At 38.8% G+C, this 16,768-nt stretch overlaps 1 protein-coding gene across 1 annotated transcript in view; it reads left to right on the top strand.

Annotated features, from left to right (window-relative positions):
• The window catches only part of RB1 (RB transcriptional corepressor 1), a 74,108-nt gene that overhangs the window by 25,880 nt on the left and 31,460 nt on the right, over nucleotides 1-16,768 (top strand). The window contains 8 exon segments of the mRNA XM_082338032.1: nucleotides 459-546; nucleotides 1,187-1,207; nucleotides 1,209-1,290; nucleotides 1,293-1,303; nucleotides 1,998-2,054; nucleotides 2,141-2,172; nucleotides 2,250-2,326; nucleotides 2,539-2,741. Of these exon segments, the coding sequence (XP_082194158.1) occupies nucleotides 459-546; nucleotides 1,187-1,207; nucleotides 1,209-1,290; nucleotides 1,293-1,303; nucleotides 1,998-2,054; nucleotides 2,141-2,172; nucleotides 2,250-2,326; nucleotides 2,539-2,741 (571 nt within the window).

Genomic DNA, 16,768 nt, shown 5'->3' with positions numbered 1-16,768 from the left:
GGTTCAGATCCAGGGAGGGACAAGACTCTGTATCCTCATGCTGTTGCCAATAGGAATGTTGACAGCTCTGCCTCTGAAAAATGTGGGTTTTTCAAAGCATCTATGTTAAAAAGGCTGTATTTTCTTGTGACTGCCATAGTTTAATATATCTTACTTATTACACTTGTGAACAGGTGACTTGAAACATGAAAGCTGTCTTCATTCACCAGTCTTTTGTATTATTTTTGTACAAAAGCCAGAGTTTGTTTGTTTTTTTTTTTTTTTTTCTTAGGGAGTTGCTTGATTTAACTGATATTTTCACATACAAGGATTGCAATTCCACCATTTCATTGCTTTTAAAAGTGCTTGTTAGTCTTTATTACTTAATGTGCTTTTTGGTTTGTAGAATTGCTATTCAGTTTCTGGAAACTGTCAGGCCAACCTTAATGTTTATTATGCATTTTATTGTATTTTTCCAGAGCTGCAATGAATAACATTCAGCAATTGATTATGATTTTAAACTCAGCAACTGATAAACCATCAGATACTCTCATCATATATTTCAATGTAAGTGACTAGAAGGAAGAGTTGTGAGAGATTCTTGGAATTATCACTCAAGTAAAATATACACCTATAGATCTGATGCACATGTTTTGGGAAACTAGTTTATTAACAACCATTTTTTGAAGAAGTACATTTTAATTGGGATGGTTTAAATGTAATTACTCATTTTAGAAAGCACTTCTATCTAATGGATGTGTACTGGAATATTATAAGTTCCTAAATATTTTTGTTACTGCACTAAATATTAAGATTTATTTATGTATGTATCAGATGGAAAAAGAAGGGGATATAAAAGGGAGACAAAGAAGAGAAGGAGGATGTACTCAGAGTATCTCATGTCCACGTTCAGCAACTTAAGCGTATTTCTAACTTTAAAGACATTAACATCGATGGTACTACTCACATATTAGTTGGGTTAGTTGCAGTTAGATGCGAGACATGAAGTTGTAGTTACTGGAAATTGTTGAACGTATACAATGGTTCTACCTTTTTTTAAATATTCCACTTTTATTTATGCTGATGAGCTGATTGAGAGATGTTACAAAGTGAAGCAGGACTAATGCGATTAATTCATTAAAATATTTTTGAAGTAAAACGTCCTTTCTTTGCCTTCCTTCCCCTGCCCTCCTTCCTGTACTTTTAGAACTGCACAGTGAACCCAAATGGATAGTATCCTGAAAAGAGTGGAAAGTCTTGGCCACATCTTCAAAAAGAAATTTGCTGAAGCAGTTGGACAGGGATGTGCTGAATTGGCTCACAGGTAACTAGCATTTTGGTTGAGTATTACTCATTTGAACTCTGTTGGCACTAGCTATTTTGAGACCTGACTTACTGGCTGTCCTCCTTCAGTGCAGATCAATAATGGTAAAAAGTAACCATATTCCTTTCAAATTGAGGAATGTACAGGTATTTTTTTTCTAAAGAGCTGTAAAGATAGTATTCAGCAAATTATCCTTAATATATAAGGAGCAATAGGAATGAGCTGGAAATATGTTGGAAATACTTTAATGAAGAATGGAAAATTGTTGGGCAAAATACATTTAGTGAAATATATATTTGCATTCATAAAGGTAACTTAGCCTAAACTTAGCCTAAAACTGCAAAAGGTGACTCATTTCCTTATAAAATCAGTAGGCCAGCCGTGCTTTCAACAAGGATTTTGGAAAACAAATCCAACCAAGTAGGTACTCAACAGTCTGTCAGCCCTGCTTTTTATCCTGTTAGCTGTGAATCAACATAAACACTAAGTCTTCATGTGGTTGGAGTAGTCACAAACCTTAGTAGCCCTTGAGGCCTCTCCAGTGCTATTGGCAAATGGAACTGGGGACAAAGGCTTCTTTATAGTGGCTCTTCCAAAAAACAGAAATGTTCTGAATTGTTAAAACATGAGAGTCTGCCTGTTGTAGTCTGTTAAAACTTCTTGTAATATTCTTGAATTTCTTGGTTTTTAACAGAGATACAAGCTTGGAGTACGTCTATATGACAGAGTAATGGAGTCTATGCTAAAGTCGGTAAGTTTAGTATGGTAGCTTAGTACTGCATTTCATTTACAAATACTAAGAATATTCACAAGTTTGGTTTGATTTATATCTTTCAGGAGGAGGAGCGCCTCTCAGTGCAGAATTTCAGGTATGTGCCACTAACTTGTTATTGAAGTCTGCTATTTTAGTGTTACGACAAATATTAATAACTTTCTTTCTCCTTAGCAAACTTCTGAATGATAACATCTTCCACACATCTCTTCTGGCGTGTGCTGTTGAGGTTGTCATGGCTACATATGGCAGTAAGTTGAATCTAAAGTCCTAAATAGCATTGTTATTTATTGATAATTATTGTCATTTGTCTAATACATAAAATACAGTAAATAGCAAAAAAAAAAAAAAGCGCTCACTGAAATTTCTGAACTAGCAATGATTCAATAAGTACAAAAAAGAAAAAACATCAGAAGTGAAAGAATGTAGTACTCTTGATAATTTTAGTCCGTTTTCTTTGCAGGAAATGCTTCACAAAGTGATGGTACCAGTGCTGAAACAGACTTGTCTTTTCCGTGGATTCTCAATGTGTTTGATTTAAAAGCTTTTGACTTCTACAAGGTGATTGAAAGCTTTATTAAAGCGGAGCCAAGCCTAACAAGGGAAATGATAAAGCATCTAGAACGCTGTGAACATCGAATTATGGAGTCTCTTGCTTGGCAATCTGTAAGTAATGCTTTAAAGTAGTATTTGTCCTTGCATAACGTGCATATCTAGAAAAAGGAAGTCACACCCAACTCTAAAATAAGTTGTGATCTTGCTGAGATTTATTTCCAGTAAAATAAATTACAAGAGCAAGACAAGATTAGTTGTGGCATGTCTTCAGGTTTTGAAAAAAAGGAGCGTATCGGAGGAAGAAGTCAACATAGCTCTGCTGATTTACGTGATTGTAAGCAAACATCATCTTACTAGTCTGGCATGAATCTTAAGGGTAATACCCTTGAACGGTATTTTGGTGCCAAAGACAAGGCAATAAATTCTATGCTTTTATTTGTAAGTTAATTTTTATCCAGTTGCTATTCCCACTTGGCAATAGGACCTTAGCTCTGTGCATCTGAAATGTTTGTTAATAGTACTTAAAATATTGATTCACATTGTCCTTTGTGCTTCAGTCACTTTAGTATTTCTGGATACCATTAAAATAAAATGCTAGGAGGTTGGGTTGTTTGTTATAGGCTGGATCTCAGTAAATCAAACATTGTTTATTTATATTGTATGTTACTTACAAACCAAAAATATGCTATTAATGCCACAAAACAGGAGGCTATAAAGACTGCTAATTTTGACCAGAGAGATATAAAGCGACTGTTTAAGAACCCATCCTGTATCTTATAGTTCTGGAAAGTTTAAAAAAAACAGTATGCCATAGCTAATGGACAGTTTAAGCATGAAGCAAGTTTTCTTTTCAGGTTAATCTGCGTTTGGTTTGTGTGTGACTTCAGAGTGAAAAGTCGAAAAATTTTCTAGTACAGGTGATAGTTTACCAGGCTGTGGGGTTATACTCCTGGATTTGGGGAACACCGAGCAGCGTGAGCCCCATCCATGTTCAGGTTTCTAGCTCAGGAGAAGCATGCTGGCCTCAGGGGTGTATGGAAGCACTTGCCATGCTTCAGGCTGAATCTGGTGGACTGCCTTGTGCCAACCAGCCCTTGCCACTCCGTTTCCTTTGCCAACGCAGTCAATGGGCACATGTGAGGCAGCTCCCTGAACGTGCCCTGTTATAAAGGTGACCTTTCCACAGGGGGAGCCAAGACTCGTGTATCCAGCTCCACGCTCATCACCACAGCACTCTCTGCCCCAGGATTTATGGTGCAGTGCTAGAGCTGCTGTACCAGAGTGTGAATTTTTCCCTCTGTAATGCTTTTGCATGTTTGGTGTCTTGGGAAGTGCACATGGCCTCTCCATTGCTGTATGAATTTCTTTGTGGTTTTGCCATTCTTTGAATAAGACTGCCTTGAAAGCACTTGAGGCTGAGAGCCTTCTACCAGAGGCTACAGAAACAGGGAAAATGAGGCAGTATTTCAAGAGGCAGGCAGTATTTTAAGAAGCTTGCAGGCATATAAAAAGTGCTTCTTTGAGAATTGTAACATTCAGAGGACAAAAGGCAGAGGTACAGATACCCAAATTTGACTCTCTACAAGCAAAAAGTGGCGCCTGCTACCTTCTGCAAACCAGTTAGAAGTCAGCTTACTGATCAGCAATAAGCCATATCTGCAAGTTTCTACCCAGTAATTCAAGCGCTGCATGCAGATAATCTGATTTGGACTTGGGCTTTCAGACTGGAAAATGCAAAGCGTTGTGTTTTCAAAAATTATGGGTGTAGTTGCAGGCTTTTGTGAAACAAATTGAATATTAACAAGCAGCACAGGATTATTTTAAGTTTTCAGAGTGCTCTGTTTGGATGTATTCTGACGTATTGAATCTATCTTTTTAGTTGCCAGAGGTATGTGTTTGGTACTGTGTTTGGGGTGGCTTAATAGCTGATTTGAGTGTTAATGGAATAGAATGGTTCCGTGGGAAGGGACCTACAACAATCATCTAGTGCCAGTAAGATATGTGAAGTGGAGCACAGTGGAGGGGATAAAAAGAAATGTGCAGTACACCTGTCCAAGGGCCCTTCCGCTTCATTGACCTGTGCATCGTCTCACCTGGATCTCCCCAAGCACAGGACAGTCTGCAGTCTCCTGTTGCCAGAGGTTTGTCACTAGAGGGCACAGCAGGGTTCCCCCAAAAGCTGAGGGCAGCTGTGGCAGCCAGCTGTGGGGCAGCTGGAGCCAGCCTGCAGGCACCCTGTGATTCTGCACTGGCCTCCGTTGCCTCCTCCTCCTGCCCCTAAGGGAAAGGCTGCGAGCTGTAAGCAGCAGACTGCATAGCAGTGGCTCAGGAGATAGAAGTAGTGAAATGTTATCTATGTTAAAATGCCTTGCTGAGTCTCTGGGTCGCTGCAGTGAAGGACCTGAGGCCTGTACATTGTAAGGCTGCACATGGAAACGTAAAGCCATGAGTCCTCTAGTGCAGAAAATCCACCTGTGCCTCACATCTAAATATTGGCTGGTTTAGTCTGAAAAGTGTAACGTATTAGCAACAGGAGAAAATGCTTCTGTGGCTGACTTGCAAGGCTGTTGAGTTCCTTACCTGGATGTTGTGTCACTACCAGGATACCGTCAGCATGTAATGGTGTACAAGATTTACAAAGTGTTTGCTTAATTAGCTGTTCCCGCAAGAAAGGGTAGGTAATTGGAGAAGTGTAGTTCATACCATAAATGTCTCTTACCTCCAAACACTCAACGAAGGAGGAGAGAAAAAGATGACTATTGCTTAGTCATAAAGAATAGCCTGCCGTAAGTGATTGCTTTGGGTTAATTTAAAAAAAAATACCTGATAATAAAAAAAGATGGAATCTCAAGAAGATTCAAGTTTCCTGATATGGTTAGAGAATGTTGTGTTTGTGGTTGTCCCCTGTCCTGCCCCCAACCCCCCCAGTGTTAAAATGAAGAAAAATTAAGAAAAATATGGAATGACTATAGCTTATGCAAAAAATTCTAGCTTGGTTAATAAGAATAGAAACATTTGTAATACATTTATTTACAAATATTTGCATAATCCAACTCTCATTCCCCCAACTATTTGTCATATATTTTTGTTTAGCTCTTACCTTCCCCCACAGGTAGTACATTTCATTACAAGGCTTGTCGGCTCTTTGGAAAGTCAGGTCTGTATTTATCCAGTCTTCCTTCATTCTCCTGACTGCTTTAGGAAGCAGGACTTCAATATAAGATTTAAAGGGACTGAGCAATTGAATACAAAATAGCATGAATTTATTGTAGTTTTGCTTGTCACAGAGCTTTTGTGAGGAAAAATGCCTTGCATAATTTCTCTGAAGAAAAAAATCTTAAATCCATCTGACCTTTATCTGACTTTGGAAGCTGTATCGAATGAATATGAAGGATTCTGTTTCTTACTGGTACTTGAAGATAATATATCACTCCTTTGCTAGTCATTGTGAATATGTTTATTGCTTTCGCATAGCTAGCTGATTTAGTCATCTGTACTTTAGGAAGGAGATGAAACTTCTCTAGGTCATTTTTTCTTTTAAAAAAAAAAAAAGCATAGCCAGACAAAATAAAAGGTGGAAAAAAAAGTTGGTTTCTTCTCAATAATTCTTAATTTTGAAAAGGGGCAAGTGTCCCTACTAAATCATGTGGAAAATACTTCCTTTTCCTTAAATCTTTATTGAACCCTGAAGAAGCCCCTTTTATCCACTCAACGTAACCACAGTGAGGTTATGATGCTTCCAGGTGCACACTGTGTGGAGGTCAGTTTAGAATATGGTAGTAATGCTGAGTAATTTTTATTGGCAAAATAGAAATGTACTGTACAATATTCTTTCTTTACTGTAGCACATTTGCGCTTCATCTCACTGCAGTATTTTGGGCACTATTTTAATTTCGTAACTTTAAATAAAGGGAACTGAAATTACTTTAGACTCAAAAATAAAGGTACCTATAGCCTTTGATTAATTTGTATCATGTTCATATAAATATTATTTAAACCCTGGCATAGTTAAAATCTATTGCCTATGAAATAGGGATGCTTTTTTACCTGCCAGCCTGGGAATTCATGCTCAGCTTTTTTCATAATTCTGTCAAATTGATATCTCTTGCGGCCAGTCAAAAAAGTAATTGTTTTGAATATCTCAGATTAAGGTTGTATGAATTCCAGAATCTCTTAATTTCTCTTAGAAAAAGCCCTGTCAGCTGCCATGGCACATATTGACTCAAGTATCACTCCTTGCTTCAGTATGTTAGGAAGAAGCAGGGAAGAGCATGTTTTCAGTGCAAGTAAATTGAATATAAAGTCTGTCAATTTTCATGATCAAGTTTAAGAGCAAAACATCTATAATACCTGAAATGCATTTGTTTCTGGGAACAGCATGACTTGGTTTTGGTGTGGTGTGTTTTTTTTTTTCCTTTTTCTTCCTGTGTCATTCAAGAATGTGAACACCTCTGGAGTCTCCATCTTTGTTATCTGTATCTGCAAAGTAATGAAGTTGTATTTCCCTGCCTCCCAGCTTGCACTCTGCTCATAAGGTGTGAACGGGGAGGAGCAGGCTGATATTAGATTTCTTTCATACTGCTGCTTAGGGAATGCGCTTCCTCCAAATGCCTTTTCACATCTACAGTACGTGAAGAGCGTGGAGCGTACACGTTCTAAATCATTGCATTTGGCATACTTAAAATGGTTTGGGCCACGCTACAAAATACTTTTTCTGCTAGCCACGTGTGAAGCCCTTCTGCTCTGTCAAGCTTCAGCTGCCCAGTACTGCAGTAGTGAAAGGGTCTTGCTCTTCTGCACCGGCGATGCAGACCAACCACAACCTTGTCCAAAGGTAAGGTAATTCATGCCAGCCCAGGAAGGCGGGCTGGAGAAAGCAGCACAGCCACGCTTTCCTGTTTAGCTCAGCAGATGGCAAAATGTTCTGTTGTTAACTTGTTAACTCATCCACATGAGCACTAGGAGTCCAAAGGGTATTCTTTGTAGGACTGCAGTTTTAAAAGGTTACCTGGTAGCTTTTGCTGTTAACAGCGATGAGAGGCAGCTGCGTCACCTTCTGCAACCGCACAACAGCCTGGAACAGAACAGGAAGGTGCACTATGGCAGGCTAAAGGGAGTTCATTCACAGTCTGATTCGGTCTGCTAGCTTCAACTGGTTTTTTGGTGTTTGTTTATATGTGAGGGACAAACAGATGTTGAACCAAAGCAGTGCATTGCACTACAGCTGTTGACACTGTAGCCTTATTTAGCTGTATTGCTCTTTAGCACTTGCTATCCTAATTGGTGTTTGTATTTTTCTAAGGAAGAAGGAACACCAGTATTGATACGTGGTGTTATTTAGAGTGTTGATGCGGTTTGGAGTTTTAATGATTGATGCAAGATAGAGGGCTCTACAAGGTTACTTCTCTTAATGGTTAAAATATGATCAAAAGTAGGCAAGCATACTTTACTGTGGCTATAATTCCGTCCATGTAGCATTGCCTAACTGTGCTCTGTAATGCTTCTCCTTTATCAGCTCCTTCTTCTCTGTGGTTTCTATTGTCAATTAAATGTTTGCAATAAAATCTACAGTACTGTTTTATCATGTATTGTTGATTTAACATAACTCAATGTTTGCAGTAAGTATTTGTCAATTAACTATGTGGTTAACGTTTATACTCAGATATCTTATCCCACACCAAAGGCTTCTGTTGGATTTAAATCATGCAGCTCATTGTGGCAGAAATGCCTTCCTGAGGAAAACCGTGTATTCCCAAAGAATATATTGTATTGCATTAATATGACAGACTCACTGAGCTGGAATAACTGCAGACCTACTTTGATCATGCAGTAAGGAGAAAAATATTAAATAGGTATGTTTTAAGATTTGCTTAAAAAGTGTTAGACAAATCTAGGTCAGGGTAAAGCTGTAAGAAGTTACAGGTAAGCAAGTGCTCCTTAGTATTTGGTATAGTACAAGCTTAACTATGGAGCCTCCTAGTCTTTGATTGTACAGGGACACAGTTACTGTGGAGCTCACCATACTCGAGTGCTTAGTGCCTGTTTCCTTGGATGCAGTGTACAATTTAAAATCAGATTTCTGTGCTCCTTGTAAGGAGGAATTGAGCTTCTAGGAATGGGAGTTTGTCTATTTTCTTGTGGTATGTATCCTTCTCAGTAGTGTTTTCTATTAAGTTTGTCTGAAGTCCTGCACCTCTTCTGGAGGTGGGTGTCTACATGCAGTTTGAAGTCCTCCCTTTGATTTCAACATCTTAAGTCATTCCTTTTAAAACTGGAAGAAGTAGGAATGGTCATACCATCAACATTTCATACAGTAGGTTACTAGATAAATTGTTTACTTCTGTATTAGAACGACGACTCTAAAACCTTGTCGATAGCAGCCAAGTAAGGCCAGGCAGCAAGGACCGGGTATACAGGTTGTGTTGGTACTACTAGCCTCAAAGGGACAATAGTTCAGGCTTGAGTATTGCCCCACAGTCATCAGCGGTGTTTCGTCAGTAACGTGTTTGCTGGCATGTTTCGGCTTTTGTCAGCACTCCTCTGGACAATGCCTAGGCAAGATTTGGGGCATGATGCAGCTCAGGGACTATTTTCAGCTGCTTGTATGTATTAGAAGTGGAGAAAGTTTAGCTGTGTGGGTGCAAGCTGTGCTTTGCCACTTGCCCTCAAGGCCTTAGGACAGGCCGTGGCTCGTTGTGTTACCGACTACAGACGTAGTCATGGGTTCAACCACATGAGTGACCTCAGCGCTGGCAAATGAGTCGTGCATTCCCTTACTGTCTCTCCTCTAGGCTCCAGGAGTCGTACGTGTTTGTGCACAGCAGCCAGTTTCTCTTAAAAAAGCTAGTGCATGTCAGACATACTCCTTTCATGCCTACTAAATTTTGCCTTTCCTTAGATATCAGAATACCTAATTTGTGAATGAGGGACAGCCTTAGGCACAAAAAAATGCTCGGCTTATCCAGAATGACAGCATTTGCGAGCACGCTCACTGGCAGGCTATGAACCACCCAGGGAACCTCACCGGTGTAAAGACAGGCACCTCAGGAATTGCAGGCATCGGATTGCTCTTGCAGACATCACCCATCTCCTGTGATATTCTGGATTTTAGGCACCTAGTATCCTGCCTCAGCGTGGAGGTTGCTATGAACAATCATTTTTAATGTGGAATTTTTCAGTTTTTTTTCTTACGGGGAAAAAGTGTGCTAAGGATCACCAGACTATGCCATTTCATGTGCTCACCACGCTCCTTTCAAAAAAGTGAAGTTAGGAGGATGCAGCTTTAATCTTAAAGAAGGAACTGAGAATTGATTTGAGGTTTTCTGTCTGTACATACTAAATATACTTCTGCTTGCATCATGAGTGTGTTCCAGAAGCGTGCGTGATGAGAGAGAGGTCACTGCCACTACTGCTGCTTGGTACGATACTGCTAAAGGATCATATTGGTTCTGCTGCATGTGCTTTTTTTTTTTTTTTTTTTTTTCTTCTTTTTTTAAGGTCGTGAATTAGCTCTGACACTTGAGTTGTCACAGCTGTGGCTGGAAAGCCTTCTATGATTTTGCCTTTATGATACAAGGCACATTCTTAGAAGTCTGTAAGATGGTTGCTTTTTGGGTATTTGTGGATATATCATATAGTATCATATAAATATACATATGTTCATATGCTTTTTTTAGTTTGAGCATGTATATACACACACACGCTCTTTTTTATTTATGCATTTATTTGAATATATGAGTGTTTCTCCCATGTCTTTCTAGTGCTCTTGAAGAGTTTCCTTTTATAGAAGTAGCGCTGTGCATTTTGAGGCTTGAAACTTTTGTCTGCCTTAACAGCTGAAGGCAAAGTGAAAAACCAGGAAGAACACCGAATGATAGTCTTCACTGTCTGCCCCATCACTTTGAAAGTCTTCCCTGCCACTCCTTCCTGTTTATCGTGAAGATGACTCAAGCTGTTATTCATGCTTGGGTGTTGCCATCTGAGCAAATCCTCTAGGCTACTGGAAGAGAAACCAGAACGCTTAAAGCCGAGGTCCTGCATTTCCTGCTTTTGTCTGTGTTGGCAATGTGTTCATTTCTTGGTAGGCGCTCACTACGCGTACAAAACACTCACTAGGGTTGTAAGATACTGGTTATGTTAGTGCAGTATTAATGGATTTATCTGTTGCAGGTATACCAAGTCAGCCCAACCCTTAAGATGCTATTTTGATTCAAGTACAAACATGACCAAAGGGATTACCTAAGACACAGCAGCTATGCGGAGTTTTCATTCTGTGAAATTTGGATGCCATTCTTGATTAAGGATTTAAGTTTTTCTCTACTTCATCTACTGCTTTAAAGTATAGAGTTTCTCTACATTGTTACACTTCTGTAACTTAGGTATTTAGGCTCCCTCTATACTTGAGACAGAGCTGCACTTTCAGAAAGCAAATCATTCTATTTATCTTAAACAGGTATTTTACAATGGGATTATTCACTTTTTGAAGGTACCTCTCTCCACTGACTGTAGAGAGCATGTCTCTTAATGACAAACCTAAACTAGATGTATAACGTTTGTCTGTTAAGCTTAGTAGTAGTGAATCATGTGCTTAATATTAGTCTTCATAACTGCATTTCCCCATTCCTTTCAGCATAAAGGGGATATTAATAAGAGGTAGTTATTTAATTATGCCTAGTTTTGCTTTAGGTGACAACTTGTGCTATGGATCTTGCCTGTTATCACCATTGTGGTTTCTGTTCATGCAGAGGTCAGGTAGTGTTACCAGTGTGGCTACAGAAGCAGAGAATGTGTCATCATCTCTCTGGTGATTTACAGCTCTTATAAATAGGGAGCTGGGTTTCATAGCCTGTGCTCAGTGGAGCTTGCAGTTCTCTTCGTGCAGTATAAAGATATCTTGCCTGTGTCTACTCTGGTCCCAAGTACACAGCCACAGAAATAAGACTTGGTTAACACGATACACTTCTAAGTCTTTTTTTGTTTTTTTTTTTTTCCTCCTTAAGGTTGCCCTGATTATTAGTAACATTTTAACAAAAAATAGTGACAGTGGTTTCTGGGAATCCTTGTTTTCAAGTTTTTTTTTTTTTTTTTTATATTGCCCGGTGTTTTGGTGGTCATACCACAGCTGTAGGACTTTTCATTTTAGTCCTACTCTGTTTCTAGATGGTATGAACTTCAGCTTTTCATCCTGCAGCATTGCAATATCTGCACTGCAAATACTCTGTAGGCATTTTTAAAGGTTGCCCATGAGGAAAAAATAGAATTCAGGGAGATATACTTTCAGTTCTTTAATTTTGTAAAATCTTGCTGAATTTGATGTGGGCAAATTCGATGTGGCTGTTTCCTTAAATAAAAAAGTAAAAAATGCTTGGGTGAAATTCTGTGGCTGTATCCCTGCTGCTTTTTCCTTGGATGGGATTATGCTCTCTAACTTTGTAGTTTTGTAAATCTTTGTAGTGAAACAAAACTGGTGAAATGTCATGCTTATTTTGTGTGAGCCACAGTCCTGCATAACTGTCATAAGCTTTTATTGCTCTTTTTATCCTTACTGCTGTGTGATTTGAGCCATTCCGTAGTTAATGTTTCTATGGAAGATAGCATTAGTTTCTGTTAGGAAGCAAAGTAGGTGCCAAACAAACATTCTAACATGGGGGTGGGTGGGGGGTGTCAGCTACATGCTCGATTTTCAAGCTCTGAAGGGGATAACAGTGTCTTGTCAAACTCAAACTGCCAAATTATGTGTCATTGGAAGTAGGTTTTTGTCTCTCTGCTTGCTGCATTTTCTTTAAGTTATTGCATGCATAAATGCATGGGTTTGTTGTTTTTTTTTTTTTTTTTTTTGTAGGCCAAATAAGTGGTTTTGTGCCTGCTTTTATATTATAGAACTGAAATACCATACATTTATATGTTTGTATCACTGAGCGTATGTCTTATAGTAACTTTCCAGTAATAAAAAGTGCTTGTCAGAGACGAGGATCCCCCTGTTTAGAGAGCTGTTGAGTGCGCATAGTGTTCACCGTCCTCCACAAAGGTAATGCCTCTGGGTTTTGTTGAAGCTCTTCATTTGGGTTGGGTTTGCTTGTCAGAATGGATTAGGTGCAGGCTGGAAAGTGCCTATGGTACAGCTGAGAGCTGTGCCACTAACACTATGGTACACTGAGAGCTGTGCCACGCCTCCTGTGTGCGTGATGTTCTCCTGAACCCCCTGAGCAGAGACTTCAGGCGTACCCAGTTAGACTGTACCTAGTCTGAACTTGGCTTGGGTAAGTACCTGAACTGTCATCGCCCTGTCCTTCCCGTTCAGGAGTTAGCCTGCCCAGAACAGAACAGCATGCCTGTGCTTGGCATGCTCTGTCTGTGCCTGTTGCACCTTCCAGCAGCTCAGAGCAACTCACAGATCTGTGGACAGAAATAGCTGCTGGTGGGGTTTTTTTGTTGGTTTAGTTTTTTTACACTTACCCATCCACAGGAACATGTGAAACACAGCATGAGCATGAAGTGTAAATGGTAAAGTTTCTTTCACATGTAAAGTGTCAAATAACTTAAGTAAACAAGTAGACCAAGAGTTTTCAATTTGGTTTCATTAACGAAAGGTATTTTTGTTTGGGCTGAAAAGGCAGGTATTTTGGTACTTGCTTCACTGTCTGTATTCTCATTTTTTTTTGCTATGTTTTGCTATATACTTAACAGATTTCTTCATTAAGAAATATCTGCAATGCTGTGGGTACTTTTTTCATTACTTCATAAAAGCATCGAAGTTTTATTATAGAGCCTTCCAACTTTAGTCAAGTGTAGTTCTTGATGCTGTGAGGAATGGTAAATTTTTCTAATCCAGTATCACTCCTTAGTGACCAGGAGTGTCCTCAGTTTTTATTACCTTAATAGTTGCTTTTAGAAAGTGCTTGACAGGACAAACTTCCAAAAATTAGTAGATCTAATGTTGCATAATTTTACAGAAGGGTGAAGACTTGCAACTAATTTGTACAATTGGCTTCCTTTCATAAAGCAGCAATTTTTGCAGAACTCATCTGAAAAGCAGAAGAGTTAACATAGCCACAGTTGTTTTCATGTGAGAAAGATTTAATATTATTCCCAAGATAATGACATTAATTTCAGGTGCCTCCTGTTACTAGCATTGTTATTTAAGAATTTTTTCTTTAAGGCAGCAACTCACTGTTTAGAAAAGGTGGAGTTACGGCAAATCTTAAAGCTATGCATGTGGCAAAATATTTTTCTCTCTTCATAAAGACAGGAACTTCTTTTTAGAGGCGTTCCTTTGTTGTTGCTTGTGGTTTGATTCTCATGTTTAAACTGTAGAAAACTTATTCCTTCTTAGTGCAAGATACCTTTCAGTTTTCTTATAACTAGAGTGGACAGACTGCTTGTTCAGTAGAAAAAATAATTTTAAATCTAAATTCTCAGTTCTGGAATTTTTAGTTTTCCAACAAAATAGGCTTTATAGAAGACCAGATGATGTGTGCAGGGTTCTTTTTTGTTTGTTTGTTTTTTGTGTTTTGGTTTTTTTGTTGTTGTTGTTTTTTGTGGTTTTTGTTTTTTTTTTTTAATTTTGTGATAAGTTCAGTTTTCTTACAGGAGAAACTGGGCTTGTTATATAAGCAGTTGTATAACAGGAACTGGATGGGGGGAGGTGATAAATGTGAAAGGCTACAGATGGCTTCAGTGTCAAAGCAGAATTAGAGGATTAGAACAAACTTCTGCATCCAGCTTCTTGCAGAAGTATTAGACTGTGCAAGTGTGGCTTTCTGAATTTGTATTCATTCTAAACAAGCTCTACTGAGTTTGTTCTGAAAACGTGCTAATTCAGTGATTGTCAGTTGTGTTTATACAATTTTTTAAGCACTCTGGTAATGGGATAACAAATGCAGTCCAGGCATTTACAACTTCTAGATTTAGAATAGTTCTGATTTACATTTTGCCTTAGCTTTTGAAATGTATCCTCTTTCATTTTGTCAGTGATGCTCAAATGCCGGTAACCCTGAGGTATAAATGATAATAGTCTAGCAAAAAAGGGAACTTGTCAGGATTTACAGGTCCTCCCAAGTGCAAGAACATTATAATATTACATTTACTGCTGTAAAAGTATGAACAAATTGCTCTTCATTGATAAAACCCCTCAGAAAATAACTTGGAAGAATAAGTAATGCTAGAGGATACTATGGTCAAGTGGGATTTTCAAAATTATCAGTCCCAATGGACCTTGCTGGGTTCACTGTAATTTTAGCATCTTTGGAGATGATGCTGGTTGAAATTACAAATGCAAATCACTTTCTCATTTGCTAGAGATGATGGAAGACTGTATAATCAGATGTGGAAAGGCTGAATGGCAATCAATGCTCCTTGCTTCCTTCAAAAGGAACAAGGAGGCGGTAATGAAACTAGTGGATTTGAAACAAAAGGAGGTTTGTTTGGGGTTTTTTGTTTGTTTGTGTTCATTTTTAGTTTTGTTCCCCCTCCACACACACACACAATGTGAACTTTTTACTGCAGAATGCTGCGGATGTTAAAAAATTTATACGAGTTCAAAGGGAGACAGGACAAGCTCGCGGAAGAAAAAAATTTAGTGTTGCTGAACACACAAACACATCTGACCCAGCAAGACCCGAGATACAACTGGTGAGGTGGGACAGCACTTGGAGGAGAGAAAGCCTTGTACGCCTCTCCTACTGTTATCTTCTTCCCCAGGCATCCAGCCTTGGCCGCTGTTGGAGGCAGGACTGTAGATTAGCTGAATGTTTGGGGTCTGATCCAGTACAGCCATCTGTATCTTCTACCTGATCTCGTGAGCTCTTTTTCAATCTTTGCATTTCTATGACTGAGGTTCCTTTCTTAAGAAATTAGTTTGGAGGTTGATTCCAGTTAAGGATTTCTTACCTGCATGAAGTATCATCTATGGGTTGGGGGTTTTTTTGAGCACTTTTAGATGAAAAATATAAAGAAGTATTTGACTTAGTATTGGTATTTCTTTAAATGTTAGACATGTATATTGAGTGAAACAAATTTTGACTTGCATTCTGTTCCTGAGAAAGCCAGAAATTGAAACTTCAAGCTGAATATAAAAAGTATAAAATGGGAAATCTTTTGCTTTTAATGGTATCTTGAGATAAATCAGAGGTGTTGATAGAAAGTCTATTTCTTGTTCTTGTCTTTTGAAACTGCTGGTTAATTACCTAGTTATCAATGGCTGCCTGCCGTGGTTTAGATTAAAAAAAAAATAAAATGCTTGGAGTCAACTAAATTTTCACTGCTTTTGTTTTTATGGTAAGTGTGCAGTACCTGCACTCTGTAGATGAAGAAACCATACTACAAAGAACAAATTTGTAAGTTCCAGTCCTAAAACTGAACTCCTAAACCCACCTGCATAGGCATATGAGTAAAAAATAATGTACTTTTAGGAATTACTGGATGCAACACATTCAGATGCTCAGGAGCTCTGACAATATAAGTATTTTTTCTTTGAGATGCCTAGGCATGACTTAGCATAAATCCTCATCTAGATTTAAATTTTGGCATAAGTTCTTACCAGAGAGACAGAAGAGTTGGTATCAAAGGCAGGAGCAGAGGGAAGGAGTGCGGCTATTCAGGAGCGTACCAGTGAAAACATTGCTCCATCCACAGCTCTCCAGGATAATCTTGTTGCAGAACTGGAAAAGGTGGAGAAAACTCTGTCCAGTTCGGAATAGCTGGTAGCTTGGCTTTATATCAGCTTGCTGTGGGAGGTACAGGTTCACTCCCCCTCTTCTGAATCAGTCAGATCAGGAATTTCTCAACTAATGGTCAGATTCTTTAAATTACAGATGTTTTTTTGACTGTGTTCTGGTTTTGTTTGTTTGGGTTTTTTTTTTTCCCCTGTGGAAAGAGTGAAGTATGTTTAATAATAAAAAAATATAAAGCTTCCTCAAACAGTTTCGAGATACCAAGCTGTTAACTGGTCGGAAAGCTATTGTACTGTGTTGCACTATGCTGTTGCAAAAACCAGAAGCTACTGTCCTGGAGAGTGAGTGCAAGGCAGAAAGAGCTACTTTTCATGCTTCCGTAGGCTCTTTGAGCTAATACACCAAGGAGAGTCTGGTTTAAAGGGGAGTACCCATACGTGCTACTTTATCTGCTTGTTCTGCTTTTAA

Source organism: Platalea leucorodia, assembly GCF_965183815.1.
Source record: "Platalea leucorodia genome assembly, chromosome: 2".
In the NCBI taxonomy this organism is placed as follows: Eukaryota; Metazoa; Chordata; class Aves; order Pelecaniformes; family Threskiornithidae; genus Platalea; species Platalea leucorodia.
This window is presented reverse-complemented; position numbering and strand designations above follow the sequence as displayed.